The following is an 18,655-nucleotide window of genomic DNA, read 5'->3' as shown; positions in this document are numbered from 1 at the left end:
CCAGATGCAGTATTTAAAAATCTTTTTAATTTATTTATACATATATTTATATATATACACACAATGACTTGGCTATTGTAAAGACAAGAAACATGAAATTTATTTGTTAGTCACCCGCGCAGCACAATTTGTGACTCTAAGACATAGCTGGAGTCACAAGTAAACCAACAACAAAGCAAGGCCTAAATTGAGCGCAAATTCAGACCTGAATGCAGTCAGATCCCCTTTGAGGAAGCTCGCATGAAGGTGGTTCAGGTGGACCTGCTCATAGGATCGACCAGAGTTGAATTGGATCATTTTGCACACTTGCTTAAATTTTTTTTAGATGCTTTATCACATTTGTGCTTATATTCACTTGCCTTACACAAAAGATCTGGCTTTGATTTCCAACTTGAGACTTTTGGCCGCACAATTTTGTTTTTTTGCTATCTGCAAACACATCAGGCCAAAGAACCGTCTTGGATTTACAGTTTCTGCAAACTTCTTTTGTTTATAGGCAAGTGTATCACCAGTTGCAAAGTCAAATTCATAGACAATTTGGGCCTTCGTGTCAGTTTAGTAGCATTCATCCTAGAATAAAAACAACAAAAACATCCTTCTTGGAATGAAATACTGTACTTGCATGTCTACGGTTGGGTCGTCCGCGATTGACGGATGATACATTATAAAGCCTCCCCTTAAAAATAGTGTGTAGTGGTTTTTACACAAGGTGCGACTACTCACCTCTGCCAACACAGTCCTTGTAATACATCAGACGTCAATAAGATTACAAATGATATGCAGAGGGCATACAGGCATAAACAAATACCAATAATAAAAAATAATGAACTGTATATAGTCCAAACATTTTCAAGATATCAGTCCCTTTGTCTTCAATAAAGTCCTTTGTTCTCCTTCATAGTGTAAACGTTGTGTGGTTTTTTTGTGGAAAGAAATGTAGTGCCACTAAATTAGCGTGACTGAACTGTGTTGTCGACTAATGTGCTGCATGCTGCCCTCTGGTGGTGAGGACCGGGAGGGGCGTGCTTGTGCTAGCTACAGGAACGGGTTGGTTGAAGTGGATGGCCCGGTGGGGGCTCCCGCCTGCAAAGACAAGAGGGTTCAAAGGGGTTTTACCACTCACCTAGTTAAAAAAAAAGCTGAAATTCACTACACATTTATTGTATTACATAACTAATAATGGAAGCCATAAAAAAAGATCACAACAAAGAAATATATTTGCAACCATTCATTTTTGGATTGGAAGATTAGTACTGTGTTAAATTAGGCCGCGGATGGAGAATCACGATCTCAACCGCACTTGACACGAACTCCATTTGGTCATCATTTGCCAAAGCTGAAATAAGCGATGAGGCCATTTTGACAAATTCCTTGAGCAAAAAGTGCTGACACTTGTCATCAAATAATGTGAGGAAAACGTCTGTGTAAGTTCTCAGTCGTACAGGAGTGGTCCATCAATGAAAAGGCTTCTTCAGCCATCATCTGTACTTCGTTAAGGCTGCCGGACGTCTAGCTCCTCATCCGAAAAGCTTTGTCAGTGAACTAAAGTTGTGCTGGTAGCTCTGGCCCTATATATGTCCCTAATGGACAGAGGTGGCGGTGCCAGCCCAAAGCTATACAGTGATACCTCAGCTTACAAACTTAATTGGTTCCCAGAAAGTGTGTGTAAGGCGAAAAGTTTGTCTGCCAAACATTTATTTCCAATAAGAAACCATTAAAAGTGAGAATAATCCATTCCCAGGTCCACATAAAACATAATTTTCTACTAAATAAGCCTTAAAACTACACAAAATATACCTTATTTTATGTATAATAAATGTGCTATTGTATTGTAACAAAAAAATAAACTGTACTATATAATAAAGTCATTTTATTTACCTTTGGGATGGTAGTTGTCAATGGATGGTAGCAATGGTCGACTTTGCGTAATGGTACTCGGACAGCTAAGTCACACAAACACAGACTTCGTGTTTTTCGATGATCTTCTTCTGCTCGACCGTAATTTTCTTTTGTGTCCTCTTCGGCTTACCACAAGCCTGTGTTTATGGGTCTTTTTCAGTCCCATAATAGCAAAAGTACTCCACTTGATTACAAACCACATCTGCACTCAAAGAGATGGAGGGGGGGGGGACTAGTCTGCCAGCCAACACCTTGTTTTTGTTTTTCGATGATTTCCTTCTTCTGCTCGACAGTAATTTTCTTTTGTATCCTCTTTGGCTTAACACGAGCCTGTGGTGGGGTCTTTTTCAGTCCCATAATAGCAAAAGTACTCCACTCGATAACAAGGGGGTGACGAAAAATAGTCCGCCAGCCACCGTGATCTCATTCTTCTGCTCGATCGTAATTTTCTTTTATGTTTTAGGCTCAACACTAGCCTGTGGTGGGGTCTTTTTCGGTCCCATAATAGCAAAACAGGTCTGCACTAAAAAGAGGTGTGGAAAAGTAGTCAGCCAGCCACCGTGGCGTTGTTCGACCGTGTGGTTTGGTATTCATCCGCCGAAAACTGGTCCGCCAGCTACCGTGGCGCTCTGTGGTTTGGTTCGTCCGCTGAAAACTAGTTTGTATTCCAAGATTATATTCTTGCGAATTTAATGTTCGTAAGGCGAAAAGTTCGTGAGCGAAAGTGTTCGTAAGCCGAGGTATCACTGTATATAGGGCCAGAGCTAACAGCACAACTTTAGTTCGCTGATGAAGCTTTTCGGATGAGGAGCGAAACGTCTGACACCTTCGAAGAAGTACAGATGACGGCTGAAGAAACCTTTTCATCAATGTGAGAAAAATTAAAACGCTGAGCCGTACAAATATCCGAAAAAAGGCAAAGGCAGAAGTTACATTTTTTTTGTGGAGGTGATATGGGAAGACAGGTCCATTTGTGGTCACAAAAGGCACAAGAGTAAACTTGAGGCTGTACGCTCACCATGAAGGGGTTACTGGATGCGCCTGGACCAGCCATAGGCTGACCGAACGGTGTCACAGAGGCCTTGTTAGGACCGTAGACTGGGAATGCGGGGCCTCGGAGAGAAAGACAAAGGCGAACCTTCAACTTTAGAACACTTCTCAAATAAGGAGTGAGTGAAACAGGAAGGGAAAAATGCCCAGTGTACCAAATTGTATTTGGGAGTAGAGTGCGCTTTTAAGGGGAAGTTCAAAATGTGTCTGCATTATGTTTTGTGGCCTTACTACAATTATACAATACAATAAAATAACCATTAATTTATATAGCAGTTTAATAATCTGAACCTGTAACAAAGCGTATATATTTGATATAAAACAATTTAAAAAAGGAACATTTAACTTAACTCATTCACTGCCAGACGATGTGCAAAAACATATCCACTCCAGTGCCAAGGTCTTTGTCATTTTCACTCAAATTACAGAATATTACGTTTTAGGACTACATAAATATTCAATGCAGAGTAAGAAACCTTGGACTCTCTTCTTTCATCAGAAAAAAAGAGTTAATTCCTAAATTATATGGGTCTGGAGTTATTTGAGCTTGAAATGGGGGAGGCTGTACAAAATACAATAGAATACATATACAGTAAAGTCTCGTTATATCGATATCGGTTATATCGATAGTATTGCTTATTACGATACTATTTCTATGAACGCAAGGATAAAATTTACATGCCGCAGCAGCGGATATATCGATATTTTTTCCAACTCCCGAGAATATCGATATAACGAGACTTTACTGTATATTGGTTTATATCACGCTCTAACAACAGCTGTAGCTGGAACAAAGCGCTAACATGGACAAAACTAAAATGCTGCCCCCTCGTGGAAGGGAAAACATTGCCAGAGGTCTGATCAGCAATTCTCCCTGCAAGAAAAAACAAAACCCCAAAAAATTCAGGAATGCCGCTCCACATTATGCTTTTCAATTCCCGAATAAATCCGACAATGGCAGTGAATGAGTTAAAGTGGGTCCAAATCTTGTGCTGTACCTGATCCTTCTTTCTAATATTTTCAGAAAACACACTGTTAGACTCTTTAAAATATTATATACAATGAAATTGTGATTTTTTTTCTAGTAAGCCAAGTCATTAATATTTTGGGCCCCTTGACTCAAAAAGTTTAAGAACCCTTGATATAAACTAAAACAAATCCCTCAAAAAACTGATAAACCAATCAGCAACTTCAAGACAAGCTGTGACTCTCAATTGCCCGCATGCAGAAGCGAAAATACGCTCTCATGCTTAGAAAAAAATCATAAGGTGTGCAGCAGGAAGTACCCACAACAGGTGCCGTGTGGGGTAAATTAAAAAAAAAAGCGGGTACACAAAGGACACTGGGATGCGGGAGGCCACTAACCATTGGACTGAGGGTGATAGGCCCCCGGCTGAGCGTAAAGGATGGGGGTCTGGCCAGGGAATTGCTGCTGGAAGTTTCCGCTGAAACTGGTCGGGAGGCAGTACGAAGACGAATTCCCAAAGCCAGCCGGCATGCTCATTGAGCCAGTACCAAAAGAGGCGGCTACAACACACACATACGCCACAAAAGACACAGCACAGGGAGGGATACAGTTCTGAAAACACGGGCAGTGATGTAAGCGAGCTAGAACACAAAATGAGGGATGGGTCAACTTTTGCGCTCTAGGGCCGCGGTTAAATTTGGAAAATGGACAGATGGGCCAGGTCACTCATAAATGAGAAAAAAAAACAGAAAAAGTTGAAGTATGACTGTCTGTGTCTTGGGGACTTGCATACTGCAAGAATCGAAACAAGGGCGCGGAAAATCCTGGTGGACCCTCCGCACCCTGCCCACCACCTTTTCCAGCTACTCCCCTCAGGCGGGCACTACCGATCCATGCGCATTAAATCCAGCAGACATTTAAACAGCTTCTTCCCCCAAGCCATTAACTCTCTATACAATAACCCAAATATAACTGTATCGTGTGCCTCTTTGCAATTTTTTTTTATGATGATACTAGTGCAGCGTGTTCTACCGGAGACAAATTCCTTGTGAGTTCTACTCGGCAATAAATATTATTCTGATTCTGATTCTTTTTTGTTGTGTCACATTATTTGTTATTTAGATGTTTTTGTTTGACTTCAAGATGGTGCCGCAAGAGTGCCTGCCTTAACAGCAGCTCCTATATTTAGTTTTTCTACTTCTTCCTTTCCTTTACTCTTCCTTTCCTTTGCTGCTGTGAAATGTAAATTTTTCCACTGCGAAACTAATAATGGATAATTCAATCCAATGACAAACTGTACTTTAATCAGGACATGTGAATAAGCATTTTAAGAATGTCATGGTTTTGACAGGTCTGGACTGCAGCCAGGCCAACCTTGGACTCTTTTACGATGAAGCCACACTGTCGCAAGATATGCAGGAAGCGGTTTGGGCTTTGCCTCGCTGAAATAAGTATCATTCAGTATGTACTTTTTAGCATTAATGTTGCCTTCATTGGAGCGCAAGATACTGATTTGCAAATGTTCGTTTTTTTTCATTTCACAATTTAGCATGAATAAATTTGATCGTGATTTAAATTAAGAATTTAAAAAAAAGAATACATTGAGAAATTATACAGGGTGAAATTTATATATGTGAACATAAATACATAAAAACGTTGCTGGAGCTTATATATGTGAGGTGGGCCGTATGTGTACTATGCTATGCCCGACCCTGACCTAAACCCAACAAAGCATCGGGAAAAAAAATGTCACATGCCGTTAATTAAAAAAAGAAATAAAATAAAACACAAATAAATGAATAAACAAACAAATAAATACATAAAATAAGCATGCACACACCTGAAGCTGGAACTCTGCCATTGGCCTGGAAAGGGTTGGTGGCCATCTCCGAGGCAACAGCCACGGCAACGAAGGGATTTGTTGAAGGAACACCTAAATAGAAGGCACCGCGTCTTAAAATTTTAAAACAAAATGTGTGACCAGCTCTGATTAAGTGCTAAATCTGAAGATTGATTTGAAACTGTCTAGACATCAGAAAGTTGATCGTGGTGACAGATCACGTTATGGTGTATTTTTACCTTTTTTTGCAGGGGGTGGGGGGTGTTGTCACATATTCCGACACTAAAATCATTATTTGCACACGGAAAAACATCAGCCTGAAAGCTGTTACCTCCATAGCCGGGTTGCATGCTGGGTAGAATAGGGGCATTCTGGGCTGGAGACGAGCCAAGTGCTGGACCAAATAAATTCCTGTCACGACAAGCCTGCGTTATTGCATTCCAGTGAGTCAAAAGTCCTACAAGTCCATCTTTTGTTTTCACCGATACAAAACCCAACTCCAATGAAGTTGGGATCTTATGTTAACATAAATAAAAAAAAGATTACAATAATTTGCAAATGCCGTTATTAGACAAACTTTTGTTTTTAGATAATCATTAACTTTTTAAAAGAGTAATTTTCCGATTGTAACACAAAATAATAAAGGTGGGACAGGGTCATGTATTATATCGCCTTTTCTTTGAGCCATGGGGACTCTTGTTATCGTGATTCGTGGTTTATAATGCATAACATGGTTTTGACAGGTCTGGACTGCAGCCAGGCCAACCTCGCACTCTTTTACGATGAAGCCAAACTGTCGCAAGATATGCAGAAAGCGGTTTGGGCTTTGCCTCGCTGAAATAAGTATCATTCAGTATGTACTTTTCAGCATTAATGTTGCCTTCATTGGAGCGCAAGATACTGATTTGCAAATATTCGTTTTTTTTTTTATGTGCCACATTCATAAAATTAGAAGTGTTGCACTTGTAATATTTCTATGTCTTCTTGTAAAAAAAATAATTAAATCACAACCCAAATTTATATAAGACAAAGTTGATCCCATAAAGAGGGGAAAAAATGCGTGTGAAAGTAGATGTCCTCTAGTCTCTCACCCTTGCACATTGTTGCCTATCGAGGAGCTCAGTTTGTTGTCTAGCTCGGCCAGAGCAGCGTAGCGATCTTCTGTGCAGCTCCCACTTTGGGACTGGATGGGGAGAGCGCTCGACCTGGACGGAATTGGCACGCCTCCTCCTGTTTGAGAAGCATGATGGGAATTTTTTTCGAACGTGCTATGTCGTTACACAGCTTGGTTGACACTTTCACATTATCTGGGCTGAGTTCCCAGCGGCTACTGTGGCCACGTTTTAGGCGCCATCGGTGACATGGGTGGGGAAATATGACAGACTGTGTGTTGTGATTGCGCCACAAAATTATTCTTATCTTAGAACCAAAAAACTGATATCACCGTGCAGATACAAAACCTAGTTGGTCATAGTAAACTGGAGAGAACAAAACAGACATTTGATGTCTATGTATCAAATGTATATGTAGTATAGTAGTCAAATGTATATATAATCCGTTCCCAGGTCCCTATAAAACATAATTTTTGACTAAATAAGCCTTAAAACTACACAAAATATACCTTATTTTACGTATAATAAATGTGCTATTGTATTGTAATTAAAGAAATAAACAGTACAGTATAATAAAGTCGTTTTATTTACCTTTGTGATTGTCGTTGATGTAGTTGCCTCTTGTTATCTAAGTGAACTCGCCATGCTTTCTCGGCAATAATACCCTCACTCACTGTCCCCTGTTCGCTGCTTTTCGGTAATCCAAATCAACAAAAGTTTTTCAACCTCTTCTATTGCCTGAGACCGTTGCTTAGACAACACAGAAACACCCATAGCCACACGTAGCAATGGTCGACTTAGCATACTGGTACTGGGACGCTAAGTCACACAAACGCACACCTCGTTCGTCATTTTCGATGATCTCTTTCTTCTGCTCGACCGTAATTTTGTTTTGTGTCCTCTTTGGCTTAACACTACCCTGTGGTGGGGTCTTTTTGGTACCAAAAAAAGCAAAAGTACTCCACTCAATAACAAACTACATCTGCATTGAGTGCCCGCAAAGAAAGTGGGTATGGAAAACTAGTGCGTCAGTCATAATGGCGCTGTTCGACCGTGTGGTTTGGTGTTCTTCCGCCGAAAACTAGTCCACCAGCCATTGTGGCACTCCGTGTGTTTCCCGAGAACTAGTCCTTATGCCAAGATTGTATTCTCGTGAATTTAATGTTTGTAGGGCGAAACGTTTGTAAGCTAAAGCGTTTGCAAGCTGTGGTATTACTGTATATAAATGGTGCTACAGTAGAGGCTGGGTTTACGCATTCTTCTACAGGAGGAAATGGAGTCAGTCGGTGGCTGCTGATAGTAGTTTCCTGGCTCAATATGACTTCACATATAAGGCGCAACTGTGTATAAGGCACAGCGTCATCTTTTAAAGAAAATTAAAGCTTTTGGATGCACCGTATACACTGTAAAATACAGTAATTCCATATGTATGGATATTGAAAAAATGAAACCGAGGGATGAGTAAATGTGTACGAACTGGTGGAAATGGAAGGGTTAGGGGGTACCTGCGGAAAAGGACTTTGAGGGGGGTGACGTGCTCAGATGAGATGGAATTGCAGTGTTCCCGAATGCATCAAAATTGGCAAAGTTGCTGTCTGGGTTACCCTGAGATGCTGCTGCCAACCACAAAGGGGAAATGGAACGATGGATGAAAGAGTTGTGGGATGGAATGATGACAGGGTGTACGTTTCTGGAACACAGGTACATGTTTTTGTTTGTTTACCTGATTGGCTTTGAAAATGTGCAAAGTTGGCAAAGTTGGTGGACGGGACGGCTTGGGGAGGTGGGGCGGCAAAGATGTCACCGCCCAAGTCCGACAGCAAGTCAAACTTTTTCTCCTGGGATGTGATGTGAGCCTGGGCGCGCCCTAGCCCCGGAGACTGAACACAAGGTGTATATAGTCAAAACACATTTTCTTACCCAGACAAAAAAATCATATTCCAAAAGATTTTGAAGGGCGGGTTCCAGTGTGCATTTGGTTACCTGACGAAGTGGCGTCTTATTGAGCTGTAAAGTCTTGAGAGGCTGCACTTCCGGGGTGCTGCCTGTGCTGCTGGCGGAGGAGCCCGACACAGATGCCTGGACATTTGCAACTGACCTTGCCTGTTCTGGAGGCACATACCTTCACATTTGGTTTGGGGGGGGGGGGGGGGGGGGGGGGGGGGGGGAGATTGAAGATTTCGAAGTGTCATTCTTATCGGTGAAAGTTAGTTGAAATGAAGAAAATCTTTTAATTCAAGCAGCGGCCTTCCCTGCTGTTCTAAACACTGACTGCTTTGTTGACAATCTGATTTCTCAGAATAAGTAAAATAATCAGAATTCTTTTTCAACGGTCTCTCTTCTTTGTTTTGTAGGAATCTTTTTGGCTGCAGTGAATGTTACTGTTTTATTTATTTTTTTTGGGTCCAATCAAATTTCAGACTGAGCTCTGAACTAAGGCGCATTGTTTATTTCGCATCATTTCTACTTAACACTGTAAATACAGCAATAAAAATAAATACATAAAAATAAAAACAATAAAATTTCATATACCATCTTTTCTTTTCATATTTTTCCTGCAGGAACTCTTTCACTTTCTGTGGCTCCCGGAAATCTGGAACGACTGACGTCGTGTCATCGTAGAGGCCCAACCAGATGTGTTTACAAACCTATAGCGGGGGGTGGAGGCGAGGGGTGGGGGTAGGGGGTTAGAGAATTGAAGGGGGGGGGGGGGGGGTAAGGGTGTTCGGTGGGGGTGACCGAGAGAGGGAGAGAAGGAATTCCAATAAATTTTACAAGGCAGATTACCAAAATACCAAAACGTGACTTCATAATTAAAGCCAGAGCGTCATGACTATTCAAAAATGCCTGACAACATTGCGCAAGCGTGCGTTACCTCGTTGCTGTGTTTCTGAAGGAACTCAATTTCTTGCTGCGTGAAAGTAGTCATAGAAATCGACTTCACTCTGTGTGGGGGGTTCAGGCCTCGCCTGTGGGGATTTGGGGAGGGGGGGGGTGGGGGGGGGGGTAGTTAAAATATATGAAAGGCCAGATGCAACCCATGGGCTATAGAACAAATAAAAGGACATCAGTGACATGTTCAAGCAAACGTAGGGAGAAGCGTAAATGTATATACCAAACAAAGACAGGATGTAAAGAAAATTCCAACAGAGGACTATCAAGACGAGTCAGCGGAATTTTTATTGTTTGGAAATGACCATCCACCGACCGCACTGGAGGCAACTGCATCTGCCACCAATAAATTAAGTTATTCTTCCTCAATACAGTTACATATATCAAATATGCTTTTTTTAATACTTGCACTATCTACAGTTCTTGTTATGAAACATTTCTGCACTGTTAAACATTTCAGTCTTCTGACATTTCTATTTGCATAAAATACTTTGTCAGGGCCCACAAAGGCAAACAATCGTTTGCTCTCATACTCACACCTAGGGACAATTTACAGTGTTCAATTTGCCTTCCGTACATGTTTTTGGAATGTGGGAGGAAACCGGAGCACCCGGAGAAAACCCACGTGGGCCCGGGGAGAACATGCAAACTGCGCACAGGGAGGCCGGATCACGAACTCACGATTTCTGAACAGTGAAGTCAGAATGCTAAATGGATGGACAGACGCTCCCCAATTTACGAACGAGATACGTTGCTTCAGTGCTATATTTTGAATGCAATGTATGTTTAAGGCTTATATAAGCATGTTTAATACTGAAAAAAATAAGTCAAGATTAAGTAAAGATGGAGGACACTGATTTGCTGTGGCGACCCCTTGAAGGGAAAAGCCGAAAGGAAAAGAAGATTTTGTTCTTATCTTTTCACCCCCCCCCCTTTCAATTTTGCTGCTGTAGTTTGAAAATTTCCCCATTGCGGGATTACTAAAGGCTTTCTGATTCTGGTTCAATCAAATCTACCATAGGCAGGGAGAGAAAAAAATGATTGTCTACAAATGCCGTGGATGCCTTGTGAGATTTCTAGATTGTAAAAAGATTTTGCTGAAAATGAATACCGTATACCCTCTCTCCCACACGAAGCTTGCTAAAAACTGTTGGGGAGACTTGAGGCCCCGCAGAGAGTTCTCATGAGATGAGTGGAGGAGTAGTACAGTCCTGGCAGGGGGGGGGGATGCCTCTGGGGAGGGATTTAAAAACAACACTGGTGGCACTGTACTAGAGAGGTGAGGTCAGAATGCACAGTGAGAAAAAAATGTAAAAGGATGTGAAAATGCTGGTCAACGCAACTCCGCAGTTCCCTTTTCGCCTCATTGGAAAAGGAAAGAGTATTTTAAAAAGCATTTAGGGGATATAGGGTTGCAAAAGTGGCCCACTGATCGACAAAAACTGGTGACAAGTGATGAGAAGTCACAAAAGTACATTCAGCATTGTACCTGTGCAGATTTTTCAGGTATCGGTACATCACTTGAGAATTTGCATTTCAAAAATGTGTCACTTGTATTCCAAACAAATGTGTGCACTTTTCCACACAAAATAATTCACTGTAAAGAAGATAAAATTCATTTATATATTTTAATGTAGTTTTACTTTTTACTAAGAGTTAAACCTGTATTTGCATTTGGGCCGTTTTCTACAAAAATATTGATATAAAACTTTGACAAAGGACTGTTTTATGCCACCTCTGTGATGGACAATATTTTTTTCTTTACTAGATTACACTTGTGTCTCAGCTTTTTAAATTCACGTATGCGTTGAACCAGTACGTCTACTTTTTGTATAACATAAACGACAGTATAAATTGTTTGTACTTGTGTACATTTGAGACAGAAATGTAATCGGTGCTAAGTACGGCGTTGTACTTTCGCCACCTATGTCAACGACCTGGTCGCTTACCGAGACACGCACAAACAGCACATCTGAAATAATTTCCCAGTAATCCAATTAAACATTTATCGGATTAAACGTGCATATAAACACTTCATTCAAAGCTTCATTTTAATTTCCACGTCGCCGGCTACACGACCACGGCCTGGGACTGAACCCATCTCGACTTGTTTGGAATGTTAGCATACGTGCTAACAGAACCGCCAAGTCAGCCACCAGCGGTGCTCCCGGCTTTCCCCTTCCCTCCCGGCAAAAGCCTCCTCGTCATCGGGTGGACGACAAAAAAATAAGAATCGGACTTACAAGATGCCGGAGCAGGTGGTGCAGACGAAGGAGCCCACTGTCATGTTGACATAGGTCGGGCCGCGCTGATCACAGTCGAAGCATTTCCTATTCGCGGGGAGGCTAGTCATTTCCCGGAGCATCTTTAAATGAGTCTCCTCTTGCTTTCGCTTTGCGCTGGTCGCCATGGTGGAATATACAGGTGGCCGCGTTGGACGGCAGCGGCCGGGCAGACAGGCGATCGGGTGGGGAGGAAGGGAGTGAGACAGGCAGGCGGCAGACAGGTACCTTAGTGAGAGCGAGGAAGGGCGACTGACAAATGTCTTCTTCTGGGGGAAACTAAAGCGCATAAAGCGACTGGCTTTACCAATCAAAGCGCCACCCGCTGGACAGAATTATATTACAATGTTAAATTCCCCCCAAAAAACTTTTTTGATCAGAATCAGAATCAGAACAGACAAATGCAGAGATAGTGCGATCTTTTTTGTAAAACCTTTTAATTATTAAAGAATAGACACCACGATTTAGTCCCAACTTCATTGAAATTATTTCTGCTTAAAAGAACTGAATTCAGTGAAATTAAATCATTTCCCGCAATACATGGGATAAGATATGGTACGATAACCTTTATTAGTCTCACAATGGAGAAACTCCCAATTCACAGCAGCCTAGTTCTTTGACTGTACATGAGTGTTTGTGTACCACATTACTCTATCACGTATACCGGTACCAATGAATATATTTTTTTAATTTGCCTGCCAGTAGTTTAAAAATGTCGTCCAACTTGATGAGTATTTGAAAAAAATGTCAGTGATTACAAAAGTTTCATTGAACTCTTTTGAGAAAGGAAAAAAACACCAACATAGTTCAAGTCTGTGGTCTGCGTCTTGGCACACATTACACAACAGGTGCTAGTTGAATACCTTGAGATGAGATGTCCCCTGTCCCTTTTGGCCAACTGACAGCGTTCACACTGGCCTCTTTCATACTGAGCCTCAACTTGCTCTGCCTTTCTTGATGGCTTAATGATGCTGGACTTCAAAATGTTCACCCTGGGGCATTTTGCCACTCAGGGAAGAAAACCAGTCCCCACTCAACAATTCCCTTTTATTTTTGACATACATAATCAAGGACCATTGGCACAGCATTTCTATCAGCGCGATATAATTTGTTATGTTGGAAAAATATGAGTTTCACATTAGAAATGAGGCATAACCTTTTTTGGGTAACAACAAAAATGGGTTTTACACGATCGCGAGAGTTCTGCAAAGGCAAAGAGATGTCCAGACAACTCTCATCCACTTTGGATGGCTTCATTTCCGTTTTGGTTCATATAGCTTGCTGTTTCCACTTTCTGCAGCTTGCACAGGCTGGAGGATAAAGGACCAAAAGATTGTAAGGGCAGACATATTAATACGCAATTGTTCAATTTCAACTAAATTGCTCTCTGCTTCTAATATACAGTCAAAGTTACACTACTTTTTTGTCGTTTAGATTTACTCTATTCACAGGGGAAAAAAAAAAATCACTTTTAATAATAATAATAATACATTTCATTTATAAGCGCCTTTCAAAACTCAAGGACACTTTATAGTCACAGGATATTTTTTCTGCGGGTGAGCAGCGGCAGCCACACCTTTGCACGATATTGGAGATGGCTTTGGCCTGAGCACATCAACTGAGTTTTTTAGTAGGTTGACTATAAATTTGCAGCTGACATTACCGTCGAAATATATTTTTTTGAATTTCCATTGCTTTCATATTCATTCAATGATACATTTAAATAAACAACAACAATCTGGAAGTTCACCTGCTTCCTTTTTCGAAGAACTCTGAAAAAGTCATCCATCCGAGTTAGCCTCCCTTGTCCTCTCGCCGTCATCTCGTCCCTCTGCTTTCTCATACCCTGCCGCATCCGTCGGAATCTCTCCATGCGCCGACGGACTCGTTCTTCTCTAAGAAAGCAAAGGCAACCATTGAGTAACAACTCTTGAAAAAGGGAAAAAAATGCAGCCAAAATAATCACGGCAGCTACATACTTGACACGTTTGCAGTTGCAGAAAAACTCAACCAAAGCTTCTTCGTCTGGCTCAGTCCACATCAACTCTGGTACTTCTGCCTGTGGCGTTGCCACAAATAACTTCCGTGCTTCTTCGTATTTCCAATTATCAGGTACCAAATGGGTCTGTGTTGCATTGTGGGATCAAAATATGAGACATAACTCACAGGGGGAAGGAGAAAGTTCAGTTGAGGTGGTCGCACCTTTCTATTGATGTGCAAAACTACATTTTCAATAGTACGGTACTTTTGGATGAGTTTCAGAGCTCTCTTTGGACCTAAACCAGCTATCTTGTCGCAGTAGTCACATCCTAGCAAGATGCACAGGTCAACAAACTAGGAAAACAAAAGAAGTGATAAGCGAGAGGCTGCTTGAATCGCATCATTTCTTTTCACTTCAATCAGCGTATATGAAGTGCTTAAATCGCTCAGGTTTTTGTACACAGCATCAAGCAAAATCATATTCATTGAAAATACTGAATAAAGCACTCGCTCTTAATTTGAAAATGTCCTGCAATGGGGGGCTCACAAGTTAAGGTACAAATGTAATTACTTACCTCTTTGTGAGTTAGTTGGAGCTTCCCCAACAATTTAGGTAGAGAATATTCCACAATATCACTGTGAAACAAACAAACAAACAAACAAACAAATACAGTGGGACGTTGGCTTACGAACTTAATTGGTTCCCAGACAGAGTGTGTAAGGCGAAAAGTGTCTATCCCCAAAATTATTTTCCCATAGGAAACCATTAAAATGCGAATAATCTGTTCCCAGGTCCCCATAAAACATAATTTTCTACTTTCTAATTTTCTAAGCCTTAAAACTACACAAAATATACCTTTTTTATGTATAATAAATGTGCTATAGTATTATGATTAAAGAAATAAACTGTACAATAAAGTCATTTTATTTACCTTTGTAATGGTCGTTAATGGCTTGATGGAATGGAGTGTCCGGTTTCCTCAGCATTAAACACTTGATGAGGAACGTAGCCTTCTTCTTTCACCATCTTGAGGAATGATCCCTTGTAGGTGCCTTCTCTGTGATACTGTAATTGTATCTAGTTCTTCATCAATTGTGATCTGTTTAGCTGGGTTGATAGCTTTTTGCATCAAGTGTACAGATGACTTGTGCGGGTTATTTGTGGAGCCTGATTGATGGGATATTTTAACTGTTTGCTATCAATTTTCTCACTATTCTCACACTTTTTTTTGTTTCAAGCTCTGTCATCTCCCTTTCGTGTGTGTGTGTTTTCTCACTCTCTCTGTCAGCCTGGCTCTTTAACGTTTAACCCCCCGTCCCGCCACTGCTGGGTTCTTGACCAATCACGTGGCTTTAACCAAAGATGCCATTTTGTTTTCTGGAGAACGACCTCACTCTCCGTAACCCCATCCCCCACTGCTGCGTTCTTGACCAATCATGTGGCTTTAACCGAAGACTGGGGGCGGGGAATAGAGGACAAAAACAGTGGCCACCATTTTCTTGTTAGGAGAACGGGCTCGTTTGCGAACGACACATCACTCATTGTGGCAGCTCTGTGTGTATCCCGAAAAATAGTTTGTATGCCAAGGTAAAATTTTCATAAATGTAACGTTCGTAAACCGAAAAGTTCGTAAACCAAGATTTCACTGTACCATATTTTCTGGTGTATAAGGCGCACCCAAAAGCCTTGATTTTCTTCAAAAGATGACCCAGCGCCCTATACGCAGATGTGCCTTATACACTATGTGAAGTAATATTGTGCAGCAAACAGGTCTCTCAACTCCTGTCAACAGCCACTGACTCCATTTCCCCTGTAGAAGAAGTACTGTACTGCATAACCCTAGCCGTGACTGTAGCGCCTTATGGTGTGGTGTGCCTTATATTTGGAAAACTTTTATATACAGTGTATTATATTTGGCCAACCTTTTTCATTCATTGAAGGTGCTCCTTATACACAGTATATTTTTTATGCGTGTTAGTTATGTAAAATATTTTGTATATGTATATATTTGTTCATCATCATGCGTTTGATGGAATTTTGTTGTATAATGAAGAAAGAATGTGTGATTAATTGTGCAACTATTTTCACAAATACAATACAGTCCTGTATATTGATCAGTGTTGAAGCACAACTTTGTTTAACCCCAGTCTCCACTGTAGGGCTTTATAACGTGGTGTTCCTTATATTTGGAAAACGTTTATGTATTTATAGATTGTATTTGGAAAACCTCATTCATTAGAGGTGCGCCTTATAGTCTGGTGCGCCTTAAATATGAAAAACGTTTTGAAAATACACCATTCACCTTATACGCCAGAAAATACGGTAAATGATTAAATAACGTAATCTTTTACTTTATGATATGCAAAATATTGTTTTGTTAAGGTTTCCACTTTATTTCATTGGGATCACGATCGGGACAAAAGTACGGTAACTGACACACTGCTCAATGTTGCTTTAGTGACACAAAAAAGAATGAAGAATATCTTTGTTAAGGATTAGTCCAAAAATGTCAGTGACTTCCATGAAAACTACAGAGAGTTGCAAATAGAGTCGCCTTTAAAAAGCAGCGCGTTTGTCCCTCTGTACCTGTCTCTCTTAGCATTCAGCTGACGAATCACAACCTGCGCTCCAAATGGTAACGTGTCCATGTCCTCCGATGCCACAGATTCTGCAGCCCCTTGTTGGACCAGCCAAGCGCAAAAGGCCTCAGCATCTCCCGGAGCCTGCAATAAGCAAACAAATCAACTTTATGTGACAAAGACAAGAGAAAAAAAAAATAAAGGAATGATCATCCCCATTGTGGGACGAACAAAGGTTTTCTGATTCTGATTTTCTGATTTGATCATACTTGGATGACAGGCACACCCAGAAGCTTCAGGAGATGGACACAGTCTTTTGTTTGGGGTGATGCTAGATGGGGAACAAAAATTTTGCTTGAGAAGATAAAAATCGGGTTAGGCCATATTCCAGTGGTGGGCCTTGCGTTTGGTATCCCAGCGAAAATCTATCCTTGACAACTTGATTGTTTGTGAGAAACGTCAATGCTGAGGTCATCGGTAATTTGATTGGTTCACAAAACACCACCATTGCTCATGCACCATTGCTCAAATTTCATGAGCCTATTTCACAGATTCTGGAGGCCCTGGGCAGATTAGTTTGACATGGCAACACACTGATGCTGAAATCTGATTGGACGAAAATAAAGACCATCCACATATTGGACTCAGTGAACCCCTAAGAAATGAAGAGAACAGAGCATTGGGAATTAATTAAATGTAAGAAAGCTGTGTTTTTGTACCTGTGCCCAAATGGTTGGGGGTGCACCAACCCGCTGCCTTGGCTCTTTTCTGAAGCTGCCGGGAAAAATACAATAGCGTCTTACAGGACCGATTTATTCATTTCACATGAGTGAACATTATTTTCATATTTAAATCATGATGAACAAACGTGATTACGCATTACTTGTCAATTTAAAGTTTTTTGTGTGTTCAGTTATAAAGTGAGGTTGAAATGTGGTGTCAACCAACTTGAGTGTGAGATGAAATGACAATTAACTTTCAACTAACTGTTGAGCAGTAATTTGAATGACAACACACAACCGTGTTACTTACAGTACTGAGCTTTTCTCCTGGAGGCCTTCCATCAAACACAAACACAGGTTTTATGTCATGTTCCAGGAAAGTCAGTGTGCGATAGAAGAGACCGGTCAGAGGACTGTAGATGGCATAAAGCACATTTTACCTTCTGCTTTATTGCTTTAAATTAAAACGCAACGAAAATAGACTCGATCAAATTTTTTTTTAACACAATGTGAAAGATATCGTGTCTTCAGGGAACTTACTTGAGTGATGGTGCTGCTGTACGGAACTGGTTTATCACAATTGAGGTATCCAATGCAATTACCCTGCCTGTGGCAGAAACAAAAACGGGATTAATTGAAATGTTTACTGCTAGTACACAGGGAACAATTTTTCAGTGCAGATATTGACGAGTAATGAGGACAAAATAATATTGATGGCCTTGGACATATTTCTAAAATACAATATTAACACTAGCATGATGTTATCGTGGCTAGAAACATCGACACGGAAGGACAAAATGGTTGGTTCATTCCTGTTAAAGAAAGAAAAAACATTGGACACATAAATAATTGTGGCAACAAAAATAACAAAAGCGTGACAAAAAAATTACAAATATTCATTAAAAATGAGATTCTGATATTTGTTTGATTTCGTAAATTTAATAAATAAAGTCACTTGCAAATTTTAATCAGCGACGGAAAGTTGCCAAATCAGCTCGCGGCTAACAACAATGACCAAATATTGTAGTGCCGAAGAAAAACGACGCAAAGCGATCAAAAGTAAGACTTGAATGTTTACCTGTATACTCACTGATATCTTTGTGGCAAATCGCACCGGGAGCTTCCCATCGGATCAAATCTGCTAATTTTAGAATCCCCATCCTGGCTGCATTCTCATCGCGCCCAAATCAACCAATTTACGATGTGACGTCACATCTGTTAATAACAGGAAAACGTATTTGAAGTAGTTAATCATTTTCAACATTGCATTTTTTTAAATTATAATCTCTTAAAATCTGTCGATGATACGTCCCCCTGTTCAGGCGAATATT

The 18,655-nt window shown here is 40.7% G+C and overlaps 2 protein-coding genes across 4 annotated transcripts; both read right to left on the bottom strand.

Annotated features, from left to right (window-relative positions):
* Nucleotides 1–7: 7 nt before the first annotated feature.
* Nucleotides 8–12,294, bottom strand: agfg1b (ArfGAP with FG repeats 1b). Of its 3 annotated transcripts, none has more exons than XM_089008685.1 (12): nt 12,004–12,294; nt 9,744–9,837; nt 9,401–9,516; nt 8,852–8,990; nt 8,592–8,748; nt 8,374–8,484; nt 6,848–6,986; nt 6,088–6,167; nt 5,757–5,849; nt 4,315–4,476; nt 2,918–3,012; nt 8–1,083 (listed from the first exon to the last, which is right to left on the bottom strand). In XM_089008685.1, exons 1-12 carry the CDS (start codon nt 12,168–12,170, stop codon nt 1,036–1,038), a joined length of 1,401 nt encoding a protein of 466 aa, XP_088864811.1. In that variant the 5' UTR covers nt 12,171–12,294; the 3' UTR covers nt 8–1,035. The 3 variants fall into 3 exon arrangements, with proteins under 3 accessions (XP_088864811.1, XP_088864812.1, XP_088864813.1); XM_089008686.1 differs by having other exon boundaries at nt 8,374–8,481; XM_089008687.1 differs by lacking the exon at nt 8,374–8,484.
* A 568-nt stretch (nt 12,295–12,862) lies between these two features.
* Nucleotides 12,863–18,621, bottom strand: LOC148891488 (putative flap endonuclease 1 homolog). Its single transcript, XM_089008512.1, has 11 exons — nt 18,403–18,621; nt 17,865–17,931; nt 17,635–17,737; nt 17,322–17,376; nt 16,872–16,933; nt 16,610–16,746; nt 14,598–14,658; nt 14,245–14,376; nt 14,022–14,167; nt 13,793–13,937; nt 12,863–13,352 (listed from the first exon to the last, which is right to left on the bottom strand). The coding sequence occupies exons 1-11, from the start codon at nt 18,482–18,484 to the stop codon at nt 13,296–13,298; spliced, it is 1,047 nt and encodes a 348-aa protein (XP_088864638.1). The 5' UTR covers nt 18,485–18,621; the 3' UTR covers nt 12,863–13,295.
* Nucleotides 18,622–18,655: the final 34 nt, after the last annotated feature.

Source organism: Hippocampus bargibanti, linkage group LG11 (genome assembly GCF_051943395.1).
Source record: "Hippocampus bargibanti isolate YZ-2025 linkage group LG11, ASM5194339v1, whole genome shotgun sequence".
NCBI lineage: Eukaryota > Metazoa > Chordata > Actinopteri > Syngnathiformes > Syngnathidae > Hippocampus > Hippocampus bargibanti.
Note: the sequence above shows the minus strand (reverse complement) of the source record. Positions and strands in the feature narration are given on the sequence as shown.